Source organism: Brachyhypopomus gauderio, chromosome 19 (assembly GCF_052324685.1).
Source record: "Brachyhypopomus gauderio isolate BG-103 chromosome 19, BGAUD_0.2, whole genome shotgun sequence".
Taxonomy (NCBI): domain Eukaryota; kingdom Metazoa; phylum Chordata; class Actinopteri; order Gymnotiformes; family Hypopomidae; genus Brachyhypopomus; species Brachyhypopomus gauderio.
In genome coordinates, this window is record NC_135229.1 from 13535554 (window position 1) to 13556398 (window position 20845).

At 42.2% G+C, this 20845-nt stretch overlaps 2 protein-coding genes across 3 annotated transcripts; one reads left to right on the plus strand and one right to left on the minus strand.

The window, feature by feature from the left end:
* Nucleotides 1-74: 74 nt before the first annotated feature.
* LOC143482574 (uncharacterized) lies at nt 75-20845 on the plus strand. 2 transcript variants are annotated; one of them, XM_076980948.1, is made up of 4 exons: nt 75-390; nt 3269-3330; nt 16759-19720; nt 20732-20845. In XM_076980948.1, the coding sequence occupies exons 1-3, from the start codon at nt 322-324 to the stop codon at nt 19562-19564; spliced, it is 2937 nt and encodes a 978-aa protein (XP_076837063.1). In that variant the 5' UTR covers nt 75-321; the 3' UTR covers nt 19565-19720; nt 20732-20845. The 2 variants fall into 2 exon arrangements, with proteins under 2 accessions (XP_076837063.1, XP_076837064.1); XM_076980949.1 differs by having other exon boundaries at nt 75-361.
* On the minus strand, nt 3332-9339 carry cahz (carbonic anhydrase). Its single transcript, XM_076980950.1, has 7 exons — nt 9181-9339; nt 8381-8578; nt 6665-6783; nt 6026-6118; nt 5864-5926; nt 5597-5752; nt 3332-4271 (listed from the first exon to the last, which is right to left on the minus strand). Exons 1-7 carry the CDS (start codon nt 9212-9214, stop codon nt 4152-4154), a joined length of 783 nt encoding a protein of 260 aa, XP_076837065.1. The 5' UTR covers nt 9215-9339; the 3' UTR covers nt 3332-4151.

Consider the following 20845-nt stretch of genomic DNA (forward strand, 5'->3'; position numbering starts at 1 on the left):
GGCTGACAGCTTCAGTTTCGGTATGAGTGTTGAATGATGACAGCACACACCCGCTGGATTTATCACGTCTGAGACACCCGCACGAACAGCAAGGTCTGGGTCGCCATGATAAAAGAGTTTCATTTAGCGCCATGGCGTTTATAGGACCCGTTCATTTTGGATGTACACACAACAATTGTTATTAGTTGTGTCAGTGGTTTTATGAAAGATATGAAAGATGCATTATGTCAAGATTCTGAGCATTTTGGATCAGAGAACCGGCGACTGCAGGGATCATTCACAGTGGACTGGTGAAGGGCACCTGCGGAATGGTAATAGGGAATGAGACGAGGACCAGGTGCAGGTGATCAACGTGAAATTGGTGAGCGTGAGCAGATGAGAGACGGTGAGGTGCGATTGGTGGATCTTTGGCTGACTGTCAAGCAGGGCGTGACTCGTAAAAGTGAGAGTGTAGTTTAGGGTGTTGTCACTCTGTTGTCTAGGGAACTCTGACATGAATCATTAATAACGAAATGCTAAAGGCACATGTAAGTGCAGAATTTCACACGAGAGTTCAGACTAAATCCAAACAATGTATGAGATGGGAGCTCTCAGAGGTGTTCTTCACCTTTCTGTCTTCACCGAGGCACCTCCAGCACAGCAAGGCTATCCAAATAAAATATTAATGTTTATATAGGCAGAGCAACAGGCCTCATACACTTTCTATATACTTTTCTCCTGCAGTCAATGAGGTCACATTTTTTTTTACATGTGATTGTTGTTTCAGCCAATGGGGTGGGAGAGAAGCAGGGGTTATTACTGTATTATTATGAGCACATGACCACTAACATATAGAACTGATTCCACTTAGCATGCACACTGTAAGCATTTTAATCTGACTTAATCCAGTACTAATAAAAAATATTACAAAATCCTGGCCTTGATGCTTATCCAACACCGTAGGCCTTCCCAGTCTTTAATCATTGTGCATATTGCAATACAATGTGGTCTGCAGCGCGTTTGTAGATGTGTGGTTGCATAATTGCCCGCTCCACGCCCCCTGCCCTGTCCTTATCAGCCTCTTTCGTTTCCTTATCTCTGGCCCCAGCCTCGGGACTAAGGTTCCCTCCCCCCCTGCCTCCACACGCCGGCTCACACAGCACTCCCGTTCACACAAGACTCATACATTAGGTCCAGTGGAACAAGCCCTGCTCTGCAAACACCAGCAGTGTGCACCAACAGTAGGACTTTCTAAAACGTGGATTAAAGGTGCAGTGAAACTCAACATTTAGACCATGGCCAGCAATGAATCTATAGTCCTGGTTAACATGGCACCATGACACATGATTTGGCTGCCATATTCCTGGGCCTAATATTAATGATGACTCTCCACTGGAACTTCCGCAGCCAAACTTAAAGCGTGTCCAAGACGATTACACCCTTCCCCCAAAACAGGCATTTCCAACATAATGGTTGTGTTTTACCTATTGCAAAAATCAGGATTTGGGCTCAAGGCGATAACACCTCCAGTGTCAAGGTAACCCATTGCTTCTGCCAGATCTTGTGAATGAAGTCATCAAAGTGTGTTACATCCCTCAGCCTTATGACTGGTTGCTATTGCAGATGATGGCTAGTTTTTCTTGCTATCGGTTTGCAGGCAGGGAAGGTGGGGTGTGGCTGCCTATTCAAAAACACTTCAACTCATGCACACGCGTTTAAGTAACCGTAGGAATTCCGATTTTGCAAGTGACTTGCTGTCCTTTTGCAGTTGTTTAGCAGCTAATCCGCCCTTAGACCTTGGCAGTGCACCAATGGTGTGATTATGGTATTAAAGGGGTTTTTGAAAGCTCAAATCCTCCAGCAACTCCTACAGCCATTGAAGGGCCCCGGAATGAAACACATCCATTTTGCCAGGTGCAGCAGGGCCTTTATTCCAGAGAGCAGCTCCTGACTGTGTTGCTGGGGAAGTGTGTGAGAACAGTGACACCCCAGTCCACGTGTACATACAACACACACTGATGATGCTGAGCACTTCAACTGAATTGTGTTGTGAAGAACAGAAATGCAAAATTGCACGATTGTTTTTGAAACAGCACTGAAGGTCAAATCCTAAAGGAACCGGAAGTTCATGTGAAGCTGCCTGAAGCTGCTGGTTTAAACCAAGAGGGGGGTGATCAACTAGCACTTGATAAAATACAAGCTACAGCCTTCCCACGGTTTTACCATGTGTATTCTCTCTCTCAGGTTCCTTTAGTAATCATCATCTCTCCTCCACTTGTCCATGTGAACCTGATCTCCACTCCTGTCTGCCCCAGCGGCGACAACACCACACTAACCAAGTGAACTATCAGACTAATTGCAAGAGGCCAAATGTAATTACTGTCTTTTCTTCCCAAGGGTTTGGTTCTGTAAGGTACAGATGAGGGATTACGGGCCACGGTTTCTCAGGCAGGCACACGGTATCCAGCAATCCCCAGAGAATTCTGGGAAACAGGGCGTGGAGACGTGCTTCATGGCAGCCAGGCGCATGCGGTCACTGTGGATGTTAGACTGGTGGAGAACAGGAGAAGGGAGAGAGGACTAACGCACTAGCGCACTAGCGCACTAACGCACTAACGCACAATCACATGCTGATTACGTAAGCGTGAAAACACACAAAAAAACCACCAGCCGTGTCTCAAAGTGGCAACGAGGACCAGACTGGCATCCAGAATTGTCCTCATCTCCTCCAGCGTGCCAACATCCCGATAAAGCATCTTTGACAACCTCTCTTTCACCAGTGAGTGGGTGACGGTTTGAGCATCTCCTCACAGTGGAAACAAAGCCGATGTGTGTCTAGTGTGATCGTATGTGTTAAGAGCGCATGCAGCACTGTACCGTTTCAGTCTTTTCAGTTGATTGATTGATTGATTGATTGATTGTAAAAGTACATTTCAGACAAATATCCTTCATTAGCTGTGCAAGCAAAGCACTAGCAGGTAATTGGAGGGTGGCTTGAAGGTTTGTTCCAAAGTCTATATGCAAGTGAGAGACATCTAATGAATAGCTTTAGGTAATAATAGCATGTTCAAATTGTGGGGACACCTGACAAACACATAGTCTAAAACATGTCATTAAAACCTGAATGTCTAGGTCTGGGTGACTGCAGTGTGTATAACACAGGGAGACCCGCCATGTAGCAGGTGGAACCGGGTCAAACAAAACCTGAGTGACCCATGGCAACGTGCAGCACCTCAGATCTCTTATGATCAAATGATAATGTTCATCAACTGCCATCCTCACTTCCCAGAATCACAGCGGCCGTGTCCGGCAAGACTTGGTTCTCAGACAGAAGCAACGTCAGTCTCTGAGGTAATTTTAAAATATATATTCATTTATTGTGCATAAAAGTTCAATCATCTATTGCTCTAAATATCTTGTAAACTATCAAACATTATCCTAATGACATTTATTCATATTACTCCTCAGGGTTAAAAATAGTACATAGGGGAGGAGTCAAAGAACAAACAATAGTCAAACATTTCTATTAAAACATTTCCTAAAGTCTCTGGTTTCTTGCTCCTTGGGTGGGAGTTATACCATGGCAGGAAGGGCTTCACTGAAACATACTGAGTTTCTGTTCTGGTTAGATGACACATTGCTGACAACACACTCTATACATAAGTGCCACTATCTCACACACACACACACACACATCTTCCCCCAAGCATTGGTACATGTGGAATAACCATGATTTCAATGAAAAAAATGTAAGTGATAGTATGTGGGATTTGCATTTCTCAGACACAATGGAATGGGTTTGCATAGTTGAAGTGGCACAAATATTTTCCTTTAATAATGTGATACTGTGGAAAAAAATGACTGCAATGGAAAAATTAAACTGGATTAGAAGGAACTTGCATGGTGGACAAGTAGATGTGAACATTTCTAAAGTGAGAGTGGACTCATATGACCTCACAGCACTCTGGTCAATTGTTCTGTAGGTAATAGCTGTCAGATACAAGCACGTAGAACTTGTAGGCACTGTTTAGACATTTATACATTAGAGATTAGACATTTGAGCAACTTGATAACCAAGTGTTTTTTTAAGTAAAATAAAATAAGACAAGTTGATCCCTTCGACGAGAGGAGTGGCACATGTGATACGAGGCCAGGAGGCTGTAGACTCGAGTTTATTTGAAGTTGGAGCGGACTTTACGTCCTTTGAGAGGCTGGGGGGGCCTGAAGTTGTCCACCATGTGTTGAGGAGGTTCTCCTTCTCCGCTGAACATCAAACTGCGAAATTTTGACATCTGGGAGGAAGTGGAAAGAGACAGAGACAGAGACAAGACTTCATTAGTGTCTGCTTCATGTTTGTTGGAGTAAATGAGGATGCTACACCCTTTGCTAGTCCGTGTGTCCCTTCTCAGAACATTTTAAGGCTGAGCAGCCAATACCAAATGACTATTTGTCAAATGTCAAAAACCATATGCAATGCTCTGCAGCTACAGTTCCTATATTCCAGTGGTTGGGGCGAGTCCTCTTACACATTTAGCGTCATTTGCGACATTTGTGTCATTTATGACACAAACCGTTTTGTGTGGTCAGTAGCCACTTCCTCCATCCTGTAGGAGAGCAGCGTTCACTTCCTCCGTCAGCACCGCCACCGCTCCATCTCGGCCATGGACCGGTACGCGATGATCTAGTCCCTGCTGCGTGAGCGGCACACCGTACCGAATCACAGCCAATCGTTTCACCTTGCAGAATCAGTAGACGGAGCACCTCCACCCATGCTCTTTGAAGCTGTAGGCGTCAGCATTATTCAAACCCTGATGGAGGCCTTAAGAACACTGAAGAATTCTTTCTCCAGCATTTAGGAATGTTGTTGCCAAACCAGCGGTGCTGGTCGGGTGGTGTTTATTGGTGTTGGGGAGGGTGGGGGCGTGTGAGATACCCAGATCATCTTGATATGACAGAGCAGGATTGTCTAGAATTGGCTACTTGAATGAGGCAAACATCCTTCATCCCCCACCAACAACGGGTGGGAGAGACTACACCCTAGTAAACACCACCACGCCTCCACTCCTTTCAGCTTCCAGGAACATCTAGATAATGTAATCTGGCTAAACACGAGGCAAAATAAAAAAGGCCCACCCTGTTTGTCAAGCCTTGTCGTCTGCTGAAATACAGCAAGGCTACGCACCATGTGTCCAGCAGGTTGGAATTGAATAAATATTAAGTAATCGGGTTCATGTCACTGAACAGTTCATGGTTCATCTAGACACAAAGCAAAGCAATGAGAGAGAACTCAGGCAGTGCATATCCACTTCACTGCTTATACTCACAATATTTGTAACCCTTATTTGACCTCCACAACAGTAGCCTAGCTTTATTGCACAGAATTATACAGCAGGGCCTGGAAAATATTACACTACTAGATGTGCAGGGTTGTTCCATTATTGCAAGAGCATGCTTGAAAAAAAAAATCAATCTATATTACATCCTCAGTGCTCTGTTCTTGAAAAGCCCAAAGGATAGTATAGCATTGTATGCTAATGAGTTTATGCTAACTGGTCTGCACGTTTCCTTGTAGCCGATATTTCGGGGGTAATCCTCATCTGCAGGATGAACAACATACCTGAGCATGGCTGACACTGATTGGGTCCTTCAGCACGATCCAGGTGACACTTTCATACAGAGGGGGCGTGGTCAGAGAACCTTCATAAGTCCAGTAGTGCAGATGTTGAGGTAGCAAGGATTTAGGATCGAAGTTTACAAATGTGGTTTGCTTGCCCTGGGTGAGGGGTGAAGATGAATCATTTATTCATTTATATATTATGATAACAAATAATTCATAATGAAATAATTATGTAAATTGTATAAAATCCAAAAACGATTCTGTCACCTTTGTACTGATGGCACTGAGACTATCTAGAACCTTCTGTAGACTTGGGTTGGCACTACCAAGCTAAAGGGGTCAAGAAGAAAAAAGATTACATCACACACTGAAGTAATCTCATGCCATGAATCCCACAGAGAGTATTTATGGGGTGGCGTTTGGTCCAACCTTGAGGAGAACGCCAACGACCGCCAGCCCGTCGGGCTTATCCACGGCCTCGCTGAAGTTTTGGTACTTGGTGTTCCAGTGCACCAGGTGGAGCTGCAGAGAAAAGGAAGCACTGAGATCAGACCGCAAACACGTGGCAGTGTGCACTGCACAGATACGCATGAGGCGGGACCGAGAGTCACTCCAAGGAGGCAAGGTCACGTTATCAGGGTTTACGTTCAGAGCCAGGGCTGCCTGCACTAGCCTGGGGCACAGGAACCAGTAGAAGCAAATGATGGAAAATGAAGCATTTCAGCTGCTATTTATGTATTTATGGTGCTTCCACTATTATTTTCTGCACACAGATTCCATGTGTACAGGCGTGTTTGGAGACAAACACAGTCCAGTCTGCCGTGGCGCAGTGCTGTTGTCGTGTACGCCAGCCTGATCTGTTTCCGTCCGCGTTTTACTTAGAATGTGGTCCGTTCTGGGCAGCTGAAAGGGGAGAACTGTTGAGCGCAAACCACTTTGTGACTGTCAGCTCAGAACAAGCCGGTTCTCTCTCCTCCAGTGCGGAGTGCCTCTCTGTTTTCTGTGAAACACAAGCACGCTCCAGACAGGAACGGTGAAGTCTGTGTGAAGTGTCATGCAGGACTCTACCTCGCTGGGGAACCTGAGCCCCCCGACGGTGTGCTCGGACCCGTGGTCATCTTTGCTCCCCCAATGGAAGTGAAACTGCTTCAGCCTGTATGTGCCAGAGATGGGCCCTCCGGTCAGAGCTGCAAACACACACACACACACACACACGCACACACACACAGGTCAGTCAACTGCATTATACAGTATAATTAAATGATACCTCATGTCAATAATTCATTTTAAACATATTTACTATCTTTCCCATGTACTCATATACAGAGTGTTAAAGAGATTATTCAACAATGATTTCAAACCAGGCAGTAGCTGATAGTGGAAACTACTGAGGATGATCTAATTGTCATTATGCTAAATGGTCCATTTGTATATTTATTTTTTCAGTCACAGTAGCATTTTGGATGGAATTTTCTTTAGAGGTTATAAGAGAAGGAATTACAAGCAGTATGATCAAAACCCATGAATCTGAACAGCAGAAACGTGCCACAACGGTATCTAATAATTCTGTGTCTGTTTCCCCACGTAGTAGCCTGCAGACATCTTTCCTAAATAAACATCAGCTCAGGTCTTAATCTTCATCTGCTGTTATGGCTCTTCACATTACGATGGCTCGTCCTACATCAGGCTGGATAGATGGCGTGACTACACTGAACATCTGTTCACAGGGCCAAAGTGTTGAGATGGAAGGAATGACATCCAGTGATTACATTTGCAGGATGCAGACTGCTTCCTCTTAACTCCTCCCTTATCATTAGCGTTTCTCCTCCGGCGTGCAAGCTTGTGTACTGTAGAATGCGCGTTCGGTCCGCTCAAGATCCTGCAGAAATTCCCGGCACGCGCCTCTCCTCGGCAGTCTGAGCATGAGGGGGGGGCGTGTCTAACTCTATTCTCCTTCACATAATAGAATACATTAGGACTGATGTGTACATAAAGCACAGTGGAGCGGTTGATGGCTCAAGCCTTGGGAAACAGCGCGCTCTTATTGGCGTTCTTATTTCAGGAGCGCTGGAAGGAAACGAGAGCGAACAGGCTAAAAGCGACTCCATAAAACACATTTACGAAGCAAGACTGAAAACAAAGCATGTTGTTTTGGCTAGCAGGGGGACACGTCTGCTAGCTCGGGGAATATCATCTAAGCAAAGTTCTCTGCAAACTGATAACAGAGTTTATAAAAAGAATTACAAAAATAGCAAGGATGGTATATTTAAAGAAATATGCACTATTTGTGACAATAAAGGGAATAAAAGATTTTTAAAAAATTAAAATACCTCTATCAAAAAGTTACAAGATCTCTACCTCTGATTTTGCAGCCAAACCTAGTGACCTATGCATCCATGACGAATGTCCATAATCCATCTACCACATCTCTATCCTGCATATTGCTTCACTGATATAATGTAGTACAGCAGATAAATATGTGATTCACCATTCATAACTTAATGGACAGTTAGAAGGGGTGTCCTGGAGACTAAATTAATTAATGATGCTTTTACTTGAGGTGCTGTAATCTCGTTGTGAACTTCTGGGTGTTCCTTATCTTACCTGTGTGGTTTTTGGTTGTGACCCATACCACGAAACTCTTTAAAAGGTAACTTATGTACAACAACCCATTTTGAAGCAATTCTCCCATTTCCCATCATTGCTATTGATGTTTGGGCAGTTTTATGTGCGCATACAATTTAAGAAGAACGAACAGGGTGATGAAATGAAAAGGGGACTAACTTGATTTGTCTGCATCGTCAGCAAAACCCACTTGGAAGGAGTGGCCATTGTTGATAATTTCAGTGGCGGTGGAGGGGTCATACTTCAGTTTAAGAGGCTTGAGAGCTGGATCATAATGTGCTTGGCCTGGTATAATATCAATAGGAGACTGCCTGGGTCCATTAGCGACCGGGAAGCTCTCGCACCAATGAGCAGGCCCTGTAAAATAAATAAATAATAATCATTCAAATAAAATTTGGAATTAACTTTTTCTTTGTCACCATGCAGTTCCTGATACACTGAAAAAAAATAAAGCATTGGCTCAATGTAATAAAATTGAATTATTCAATCACACGAATTTTTTTTCATTGACTCAATCTAAAAAACTAAATTCATGTAGTCGATGAAAAAAAATTCGTGTGATTGATTAATTCAATTTTATTACATTGAGCCAATGTTTTATTTTTTCAGTGTATGTAGTTATGTTATAGCTATATGTGACTGAGAAATATTTCATATTCTTCCAAGAAAAAACTTGACACTCATCTGCATTGATAAGTAATTATTTTTACAATTGACCAACATGAACGTTAAAGCTTTTGTTTGTTTGTTTGCTTTGTTTTGTTTATTTGTTTTGTTAGAAACTACAGCCTGTATAAATGTAACAAGAAGGATTATTCTCTATTCTATCTTAGACAAAAATTAAAAAACAGCTGTACGGGAGTTAAATGCAATATGAAAGCAATAACTAAGCAGAAAATTAAAGACAATCGATTTAGATCATCTGATAGCTAATGTATTCGCAGAATAAACGTTTTTACCATCATGAGCTCCATATCCCCAATGGTGTGCCATGGTTTCTGTTAAACCTTTCGGGAAAATAAAGTTCTTGTATTCTCTTTTCGGACCTGCACCGCAGATGCTAAAGACCAGCCGGTAAGTGCCAGCGCGTCCTGTCAAGTGTCAGCCTTATATACGCGTGCGTGCGTGCGACTGGCGCAACAGGCTTATCTCACATCAGTGGGCTTGGCATCATGATCTCAGAGGAGGGACACCCCGGGAGTCCTGCACTGGAGTCTGTGTGTGACCAGTGCGCACAGGGGGTCATCGGTACCATCTTTTCATCTCGTCCCAGAACCAGTCGGATCAAAATCAGTCGGTCTGGCCTCTAAGGTGCTTTATGGAAGAAGGCTGTGGGAGTGAAACTGCTGTCCCACACACGAACACACCTATGGCACCGCATGGCACTTTTGGGTCGCTTTTTCGGCACGACGGCTGATCCCTCATGTATTTTACTCCGTGTGCTAATACATTATTATAACGTCCACACCGAGAAAACGCAGACCGGAACACAAGGACCCCCTCATGCTGGCTGCTGGCTGTGAACTTTTTGTAATCCGCACTTTGAGAGATTATAATCCACCGTAGATAATCCTGGACCGCTGTGTAGACCCTCGACACACACACAGTAGTGCTCCCGTAACCGGGTCCCAGTGCGCTTTTAAAGGGACCAGTAGACTTGAAAGCCAGTGATGTTACAACAGCGTGCAAAACTGCAGTGAGACATCGAGTGGTATTTAGATTGGTATAACATATTAGTATTTACATAAAATATGTGTTGGCAGCTTTTCTTTATACAACTATACGTCTGGTCTCGTATAATACTTAACGAGCTGTGTACAAAATGTCTTGTGCGCTCGTATGAATTCATTTGCTGCCCTCGTGTGACTAACTTGTAACTAGCACCCAGTCCAGAAGAGAAGATGGCACCACAAACCACATCTAATCGAGGGCTATTTGAACAGATGAAGAACTCTATAAGTCTGTTAAACAGTTCAGTGCATTAACGTGAAACCGATTGGGTTTACATGGTCCAGGAGGAACGACACCAATTCTGCGATTAACTTCATATCATTTCCATTTTAGCCCGTTTCTGTCGTGACGTTTTTTTTATATCTTGGCAGCACAACGTTTTTGCCGAAATGTATACAAAATGTATAAATGGGTAAAAACGGATTAAAGTATTCCACCATATTTTAGCCAAACGGACGGAGATATTGCGATGGAGTAATGAGAGACTGTAAGGCTATTTTCTCAGGCACCTAATTCACGTGTTCTAATGTATTTGCAAAGATATTTGTTTTATGTTTCGTACACGTTTCATAATTTATTTGAATTAGTGAGAAAAGGTCGAGAATCAACTACTCGTGTATCCTAAGTGCAGTTTTGAGTGAATGAACGTCACTAAAACCGGCGGGAGCTAAATATATTACAAAGTCTTTGTTCTTTTTTTCTCATTTTCTGTCTCTCTCAATCTCAGGAAATCCAGGTTAAGCAACGTGGTCAGGTAGTGCGTATCACTAAGATAAGGTGGTCAGGTAGTGCGTACCACTAAGTTAATGTGGTCAGGTAGTGTGTACCACTAAGTTAAGGTGGTCAGGTAGTGCGTACCACTAAGTTAATGTGGTCAGGTCATGTGTACTACTAAGTTAATGTGGTCAGGTTGTGTGTACTACTAAATTAAGGTGGTCAGGTAGTGCGTACCACTAAGTTAATGTGGTCAGGTCGTGCGTACTACTAAGTTAAGGTGGTCAGGTAGTGTGTACCACTAAGTTAAGGTGGTCAGGTAGTGTGTACCACAAAGTTAAGGTGGTTAGGTAGTGCGTACCACTAAGTTAAGGTGGTCAGGTAGTGCGTACCACTAAGTTAATGTGGTCAGGTCGTGTGTACTACTAAATTAAGGTGGTCAGGTAGTGCGTACCACTAAGTTAATGTGGTCAGGTAGTGCGTACCACTAAGTTAATGTGGTCAGGTCGTGCGTACTACTAAGTTAAGGTGGTCAGGTAGTGTGTACCACTAAGTTAAGGTGGTTAGGTAGTGTGTACCACTAAGTTAAGGTGGTCAGGTAGTGCGTACCACTAAGTTAAGGTGGTCAGGTAGTGTGTACTACTAAATTACGGTGGTCAGGTAGTGCGTACCACTAAGTTAATGTGGTCAGGTCATGTGTACTACTAAATTAAGGTGGTCAGGTAGTACGTACCACTAAGTTAAGGTAGTCAGGTAGTGTGTACCACTAAGTTAAGGTGGTCAGGTGGTGCATACGACCTACATTTACATTTACGGCATTTAACAGACGCTCTTATCCAGAGCGACTTACAAAAGTGCTTTACATCTGATCACAGAATTCATCCTAGGAAATAGTACGGATAGGCCAGAATTCAAAATACCATTGAGTCAGACTACTACTAAACTAGAGGAGTCAATATCATTACCTAGTGTTTTGCAAGTTAGACATTTGCCAAGAAGCACAAATAACCATAGACAGACATACAATTTAAAGAACAACGGCAAGTGGTATCAGCTGAGTTAGTGCTCTGGTAAGAACTCAACAAACAGGTGGGTCTTCAGTCTATGCTTGAAGATGGCATTTTTATCTGTGTTGGATTATGGAGATATTTTGTACATGAATGCTCCTGCTCATTGTCTTCAAAGGATTGATTCTGTTTATCATGCTGCTTTAAGGTTTATCACTAATTGCAAGATGTCCACTCATCACTGTGAATTATATTCTCGAACTGGTTGGTCTGCATTGGCCATTCGGAGGGCGTGTCATTGGTATACTTTTATTTATAAGGCAATACTGGGAATTCTGCCTACGTATCTCTCCACTTTAGTCACTTTGAGAATTGTTAATTCATATTCTGTCCGTTCTCAAGATTACATGTTGCTTTCTGTCCCTTTTGCCCGAACAGACTTGGGTAAAAGGGCTTTTGTCTTCTCTGCACCTTATACATGGAACTTGTTACAGAAAGATTGGAAATTAACTGAGTTAATTTCTTCGAATACTTTTAAATCCATTCTGAGAGTTTTTGAGGCCGATTCCATGACATGTACTTGTTTTTCGTAAGGAATTTGAATAGTTTTGTCTTATGTGTAAAATGCAACTGTGTTATTTGTTTGCTGCCCTTTTGGCCAGGTCTCCCTTGAAAAATAGATTTTCAATCTCAATGGGATATTTCCTGGTAAAATAAAGTTAAAATAAAAAAAATAAATAAATAAATAGACTCTGCAGTCCTAGCAGCTAATGGAAGATCATTCCACCATCTTGGAGCCAGGACGGAGAATAGTCTGGACCTTTGTCTTCCATGAGACTTTAACCGTGGAGTATCGAGTCGAGCCAAGCTTGAGGTTCTGAGTGTTCGCTGTACGGATCGGCTGTTCTTTTAGTTTTTCTTTGTCACTTTGGTGCATTTTGCAGATCAGAATTGAATTTCTCAAAATAACTTTTTTCATATAATTTAGTCACTTGTGCACATCATGAATTCCTCATTTATTTTGAATAAAATTATTTCTACAAACAGCACCACACAATGGAATGTCATCAAAAGCCTGTATCTTGCTCAAAATCACTATTTCAAGTCTGAGAAGTAAGTATTTATATCAGTGAACATGTCGTTGATTATAAACATGATGGTCAAAATTCTCCATGTTGTCATATTTCAGTGCAATTTGTAAACATTTTCTGATTGGTTAAGGTTTGATGGCAATGACTGGAAATACACAACACTGCACATACCAGTTTTGGTAGTATAAAGTTACACACTGCTGGATGTGGGAGACTGATTGCAAGACATTGAACTGGATCTATCTATTTACACTATATTGCCAAAAGTATTTTTTCTCCTTCCTTGACTCACATATGAGTTTAAGTGACGTCCCATTCCTAATCCATAGGGTTCAATACGACGTTGGTCCACCCTTTGCAGCTAGAACGGCCTCTCTTTTTTTGCCCATCTCCACCCCCCCCCCCCCCCCCATCTTTGGAGGATAACTTTGTTTTTATGTAAAAATCAAGTTAAAACAATTCAGTATAATACAGTATAATAGTGATGAAAATAATTGGGGTTAGGTGGACCATACAGGAGAGGAGAGAAAAGAGGGGGAGAGAAAGTAAAAAGGGAAAAGACAGAAGGGCAGAAAGAACACAGCACAAATGACCACTGCAATGGTTGACCAACTGCTGCTCCTGAAAGAAGAGTAGAAAGTGTATCTGAGACATACAGCACTTGGAGAAACTACACACATGACTGTGATGTGTGTGTATGTGTGAGTGTGTGTGTTTATGTAAGAGTAGAAAGTGTATCTGAGACATACAGCACTTGGAAAACTACACACATGACTGTGATGTGTGTGTATGTGTGAGTGTGTGTGTTTATGTAAGAGTAGAAAGTGTATCTGAGACATACAGCACTTGGAGAAACTACACACATGACTGTGATGTGTGTGTATGTGTGAGTGTGTGTGTTTATGTAAGAGTAGAAAGTGTATCTGAGACATACAGCACTTGGAAAACTACACACATGACTGTGATGTGTGTGTATGTGTGAGTGTGTGTGTTTATGTAAGAGTAGAAAGTGTATCTGAGACATACAGCACTTGGAAAACTACACACATGACTGTGATGTGTGTGTATGTGTGAGTGTGTGTGTTTATGTAAGAGTAGAAAGTGTATCTGAGACATACAGCACTTGGAGAAACTACACACATGACTGTGATGTGTGTGTATGTGTGAGTGTGTGTGTTTATGTAAGAGTAGAAAGTGTATCTGAGACATACAGCACTTGGAAAACTACACACATGACTGTGATGTGTGTGTATGTGTGAGTGTGTGTGTTTATGTAAGAGTAGAAAGTGTATCTGAGACATACAGCACTTGGAGAAACTACACAAATGACTGTGATGTGTGTGTATGTGTGAGTGTGTGTGTTTATGTAAGAGTAGAAAGTGTATCTGAGACATACAGCACTTGGAAAACTACACAAATGACTGTGATGTGTGTGTATGTGTGAGTGTGTGTGTTTATGTAAGAGTAGAAAGTGTATCTGAGACATACAGCACTTGGAGAAACTACACAAATGACTGTGATGTGTGTGTATGTGTGAGTGTGTGTGTTTATGTAAGAGTAGAAAGTGTATCTGAGACATACAGCACTTGGAAAACTACACAAATGACTGTGATGTGTGTGTATGTGTGAGTGTGTGTGTTTATGTAAGAGTAGAAAGTGTATCTGAGACATACAGCACTTGGAAAACTACACAAATGACTGTGATGTGTGTGTATGTGTGAGTGTGTGTGTTTATGTAAGAGTAGAAAGTGTATCTGAGACATACAGCACTTGGAGAAACTACACAAATGACTGTGATGTGTGTGTATGTGTGAGTGTGTGTGTTTATGTAAGAGTAGAAAGTGTATCTGAGACATACAGCACTTGGAAAACTACACAAATGACTGTGATGTGTGTGTATGTGTGAGTGTGTGTGTTTATGTAAGAGTAGAAAGTGTATCTGAGACATACAGCACTTGGAGAAACTACACAAATGACTGTGATGTGTGTGTATGTGTGAGTGTGTGTGTTTATGTAAGAGTAGAAAGTGTATCTGAGACATACAGCACTTGGAAAACTACACAAATGACTGTGATGTGTGTGTATGTGTGAGTGTGTGTGTTTATGTAAGAGTAGAAAGTGTATCTGAGACATACAGCACTTGGAAAACTACACAAATGACTGTGATGTGTGAGTGTGTGTGTTTATGTAAGTGCAACAGAGGATAAATGTTCTACCCTTAATAGCGAGGGTAGAAAGCTGCAACAACATTCCCCCAGAGGCCAGAGGCAGGCAGAGAAAGACCCGGGAATCCCACCCACCCCGGCCCCTCCAGGAGCTGTGGAGTTGTCCACAAGGTTTAGGAGTGTGTTCATGGGGATTTTGACCATTCTTCCAGATGCACATTTGTCACACACTGATGCTCTGCCATCCACGTCTTTATGGACCTTGTTTTTGGTGCACAGTCATGTTGGAAGAGGAAGGGGCCAGCTTCAAACTGTTCCCACAAAGTTGGGTACATGAAATTGTCCAAAATGTCTCGGTATGCTAAAACATTCAGAGTTCCTTTCGCTGGAACTAAGGGGCCAAGCCCAGCTCCTGAAAAACAACCCCACACCATAATCCCTCCTCCACCAAACTTTATACTTTGCACAATGCAATCAGACAAGTACCGTTCTCCTGGCAACCGCCAAACCCAGACTTGTCCATCAGATTGCTAGAGGGAGATTCATCACTCCAGAGAACACACCTGCACTGCTCTTGAGTCCAGTGGTGGCGTGCTTTACACCACTGCATCTAACGCTTTGAATTGCACTTGGTGATGTATGACTTGGATGCAGCTGCTCGACCATGGAAACCCATTCCATGAAGCTCTCTGCGCACTGTTCTTGAGCTAATCTGAAGGCCACATGAAGTTTGGATGTCTGTAGTGATTGGCGACCTCTTCACACTATGTGCTTCAGCATCCGCTGACCCCACTCCATCAGTTTACGTGGTCTACTGAGTTGCTGTCATTCCCAAACACTTCCAATTTCTTATAATGCAGCTGATAGTTGACTGTGGAATATTTAGGAATGAGGAAATTGCACACAGAATTCACTGGAATTCACTGAGCTCCTGAGAGCAACCCATTTTTCACAAATGTCTGCATAGGTGTTTAATTTTATACACCTGTGATCATGGAAATTATTGGAACACCTGGTTACGATCATTTGGATGGGTGAGCGAATATTTTTGGCAACATAGTGTATCTACTGCCTACTGTAAATTCTACATTGAACCACTAGGTGGCAGACCAAAACCAATATTATGGGCGCTGCCATCGGAACTGCAACAATATAAAATGAAAATAATAGTAATAACAATTTATTCCCAGCTGAGAAAATTAAATACTGCTTTTTCTTTCATTAAAAGAAACTGTCACATAAAACTTAAAACTTAAATTTAAAAACCGATATCAGAAGAACAACAAGAAGTGTTTGTTTCTAGAAAGCTGTCCTAAATGTTTTACAACATTCAAAAACATAAACAGTAAAATATCTTTAAATTCGGTTAACAATGCATTAAACATGCACGTGCTGAACTCAGTTTTATCAAATTTACCCTTGTTGTTTAACCTGTATTCTATTAACAGTGCCTGGAGGATAACAGCAACATAACAACAAACAACTCAAACATGGCCTTTGAATAAATTTGAATTTGTGCAAAAAATGTTTGTACATACCGGTCAAATGTTTGAGGTCACTTCTGAATTAATAGGAGGAGGTTTGCTCTTTGCCTTAGTTAGGTTTGGTGAATAGACTACCTATTCGTTACAGAAAAAAAAATCTTTACAATTATGTTAGCATAGTTTAAAAATGTGCTGATTACAGAAATGTGTTTTGAAACAGCAAAAACTATTCTTGTTTTAACAAAGGAGGGCTGTTGAGCGTAAGAAACTGAAACAGAGGAACAGACATCACAGGTCAACTAGCAGGTGTGTTCAATTCTGTTTGTTCTGTTGTTCTATCAACAGTGAAAACCATCACTATGAAAACACCAGTCTCACTATCAACACTGAAAAAAACATTCTCACCATCAATGAAAACACCAGTCTCACCATCAACAGTGAAAACACCAGTCTCACCATCAACAGAGAAAACACCAGTCTCACCATCAACAGTGAAAACACCAGCCTCACCATCAATAGAGAAAACACCAGTCTCACCATCAACAGAGAAAACACCAGCCTCACCATCAACACTGAAAACACCAGTCTCACCATCAACACTAAAAACACCAGTCTCACCATTAACACTGAAAACACCAGTCTCATCATCAACAGAGAACACACCAGTCTCACCATCAACAGAGAAAACACCAGTCTCACCACCAATAGTGAAAACACCAGTCTCACCATCAACACTGAAAACACCAGTCTCACCACCAACAGTGAAAACACCAGTCTCACCATCAACACTGAAAACACCAGTCTCACCATCAACACTAAAAACACCAGTCTCACCATTAACACTGAAAACACCAGTCTCATCATCAACAGAGAACACACCAGTCTCACCATCAACAGAGAAAACACCAGTCTCACCATCAACAGAGAAAACACCAGTCTCACCATCAACACTAAAAACACCAGTCTCACCATTAACACTGAAAACACCAGTCTCATCATCAACAGAGAACACACCAGTCTCACCATCAACAGAGAAAACACCAGTCTCACCATCAACAGAGAAAACACCAGTCTCACCATCAACAGTGAAAACACCCGCCTCACCATCAATAGAGAAAACACCAGTCTCACCATCAACAGAGAAAACACCAGCCTCACCATCAACACTGAAAACACCAGTCTCACCATCAACACTAAAAACACCAGTCTCACCATTAACACTGAAAACACCAGTCTCATCATCAACAGAGAACACACCAGTCTCACCATCAACAGAGAAAACACCAGTCTCACCACCAATAGTGAAAACACCAGTCTCACCATCAACACTGAAAACACCAGTCTCACCACCAACAGTGAAAACACCAGTCTCACCATCAACACTGAAAACACCAGTCTCACCATCAACACTAAAAACACCAGTCTCACCATTAACACTGAAAACACCAGTCTCATCATCAACAGAGAACACACCAGTCTCACCATCAACAGAGAAAACACCAGTCTCACCATCAACAGAGAAAACACCAGTCTCACCATCAACACTAAAAACACCAGTCTCACCATTAACACTGAAAACACCAGTCTCATCATCAACAGAGAACACACCAGTCTCACCATCAACAGAGAAAACACCAGTCTCACCATCAACAGAGAAAACACCAGTCTCACCATCAACAGAGAAAACACCAGCCTCACCATCAATAGAGAAAACACCAGTCTCACCATCAACAGAGAAAACACCAGCCTCACCATCAACACTGAAAACACCAGTCTCACCATCAACACTAAAAACACCAGTCTCACCATTAACACTGAAAACACCAGTCTCATCATCAACAGAGAACACACCAGTCTCACCATCAACAGAGAAAACACCAGTCTCACCACCAATAGTGAAAACACCAGTCTCACCATCAACACTGAAAACACCAGTCTCACCACCAACAGTGAAAACACCAGTCTCACCATCAACACTGAAAACACCAGTCTCACCATCAACACTAAAAACACCAGTCTCACCATTAACACTGAAAACACCAGTCTCATCATCAACAGAGAACACACCAGTCTCACCATCAACAGAGAAAACACCAGTCTCACCATCAACAGAGAAAACACCAGTCTCACCATCAACACTAAAAACACCAGTCTCACCATTAACACTGAAAACACCAGTCTCATCATCAACAGAGAACACACCAGTCTCACCATCAACAGAGAAAACACCAGTCTCACCATCAACAGAGAAAACACCAGTCTCACCATCAACAGTGAAAACACCAGCCTCACCATCAATAGAGAAAACACCAGTCTCACCATCAACAGAGAAAACACCAGCCTCACCATCAACACTAAAAACACCAGTCTCACCATCAACACTAAAAACACCAGTCTCACCATTAACACTGAAAACACCAGTCTCATCATCAACAGAGAACACACCAGTCTCACCATCAACAGAGAAAACACCAGTCTCACCACCAATAGTGAAAACACCAGTCTCACCATCAACACTGAAAACACCAGTCTCACCACCAACAGTGAAAACACCAGTCTCACCATCAACACTGAAAACACCAGTCTCACCATCAACACTAAAAACACCAGTCTCACCATTAACACTGAAAACACCAGTCTCATCATCAACAGAGAACACACCAGTCTCACCATCAACAGAGAAAACACCAGTCTCACCACCAACAGTGAAAACACCAGTCTCACCATCAACACTGAAAACACCAGTCTCACCACCAACAGTGAAAACACCAGTCTCACCATCAACACTGAAAACACCAGTCTCACCATCAACGCTGAAAACACCAGTCTCACCATCAACACTGAAAACACCAGTCTCACCACCAACAGTGAAAACACCAGTCTCAGCATCAACACTGAAAACACCAGTCTCACCATCAACACTGAAAACACCAGTCTCACCATCAACACTAAAAACACCAGTCTCACCATTAACACTGAAAACACCAGTCTCATCATCAACAGAGAACACACCAGTCTCACCATCAACAGAGAACACACCAGTCTCACCATCAACAAAACACCAGTGTCACCACCAACAGAGAAAACACCAGCCTCACCATCAACAGAGAAAACACCAGTGTCACCACCAACAGAGAAAACACCAGCCTAATCATAAGTATTGAACAAGCCAGCAGGCAAAGAGACCTGCACATTTGAGAACAGCTAAAAAAGCAAAGATTAAGACTGGCAAAATAACACAGTCACTGGACGCATACAGTAAAACAAGTCGTTTGAAGAATGAAACTCTTCCTCTTCTTGACATCAGGTAAGTCCTACCATGTGGACATGTGCTCAGACACTGCTGAACTACAAAGTTCAAGCCTCTTCAAACCATTTCTGAAAGAAGTGCAAAAAATAGTGCTTATGTGCATTGACGTCATTGTGTGACAGAACGATTAAAAAAGGCAAGAGATTGAAAGAAAAGAATAAACAGGTGACCAAGTGGTGGTTTGGTCTCCAGCACACTTGTACAACAGAATGCCTGTACGCCTACAGTAAAGTTTCTGGTAAATCAAACCTCTCCCACTAACATCAGCAGACATGATGTATGAACCAACATATATTAACTAAAAATGAAGTCTTCAGATTTATGTTTCAAGGCGAAATGCAAAAAACGTTTTTTTCCAGAAACGTCTTTCGTGTGACGTAAATTAATGAAAGATGGGGTAGTGGAAGTTTGAGAGGAGACTGAATACTCAATCAACCAAATTCTGTTACACTTTAACAATCTAGTTAAAATCCTGATGATTCTGTCCTGAGGACATCAATTATGTGTCATATGAACTCATATCTCTATCTGAGGGATTTCGAGCAGTTCAAAATCTAAATGTCATTGTTAGCCACACGTCGCCCAGTAGTTTCCAGAACACGATGTGAGCTTGTTGTATTTGACGAGCGCAAAAATTAAACAAATATATTTGTCGAAGAACATTAAATCCAAAAATGGAAAGAATTAATGAAATTAATGGTTTTCATGAGCTTATTGGCTATAATCATGTCTTGGCTATAAAATCTATTCACATCGCAGTTCAGTTAATGAATAAAAATATGAAATTCAAGCAAAATGTAACATTTATGGGTGACTCCAAACTTTTGACATGTAATGCATGATATATATTTTACTTATGGAATAATATCCCCACAGTTGTAAACCCTGTCTTGTAAAGTCCTGTCTCATGTGTCACTATGAGAGCTGCCTGCCGTCTGAGGGTATCAACGCCACTTCCAAGCGATTGATGCAACAAATTCAGGTTCTGGTCTCCATGTCTTATTATAGCTCACCATGGGCGACCACACTGCGGATCCGGATCAGTGAAAAGGAGAAAAATCCCGGATGTTCAACTCCGTCCGCCCACCCACAACACCCCCCACCCCCCAAACACCCCATGCC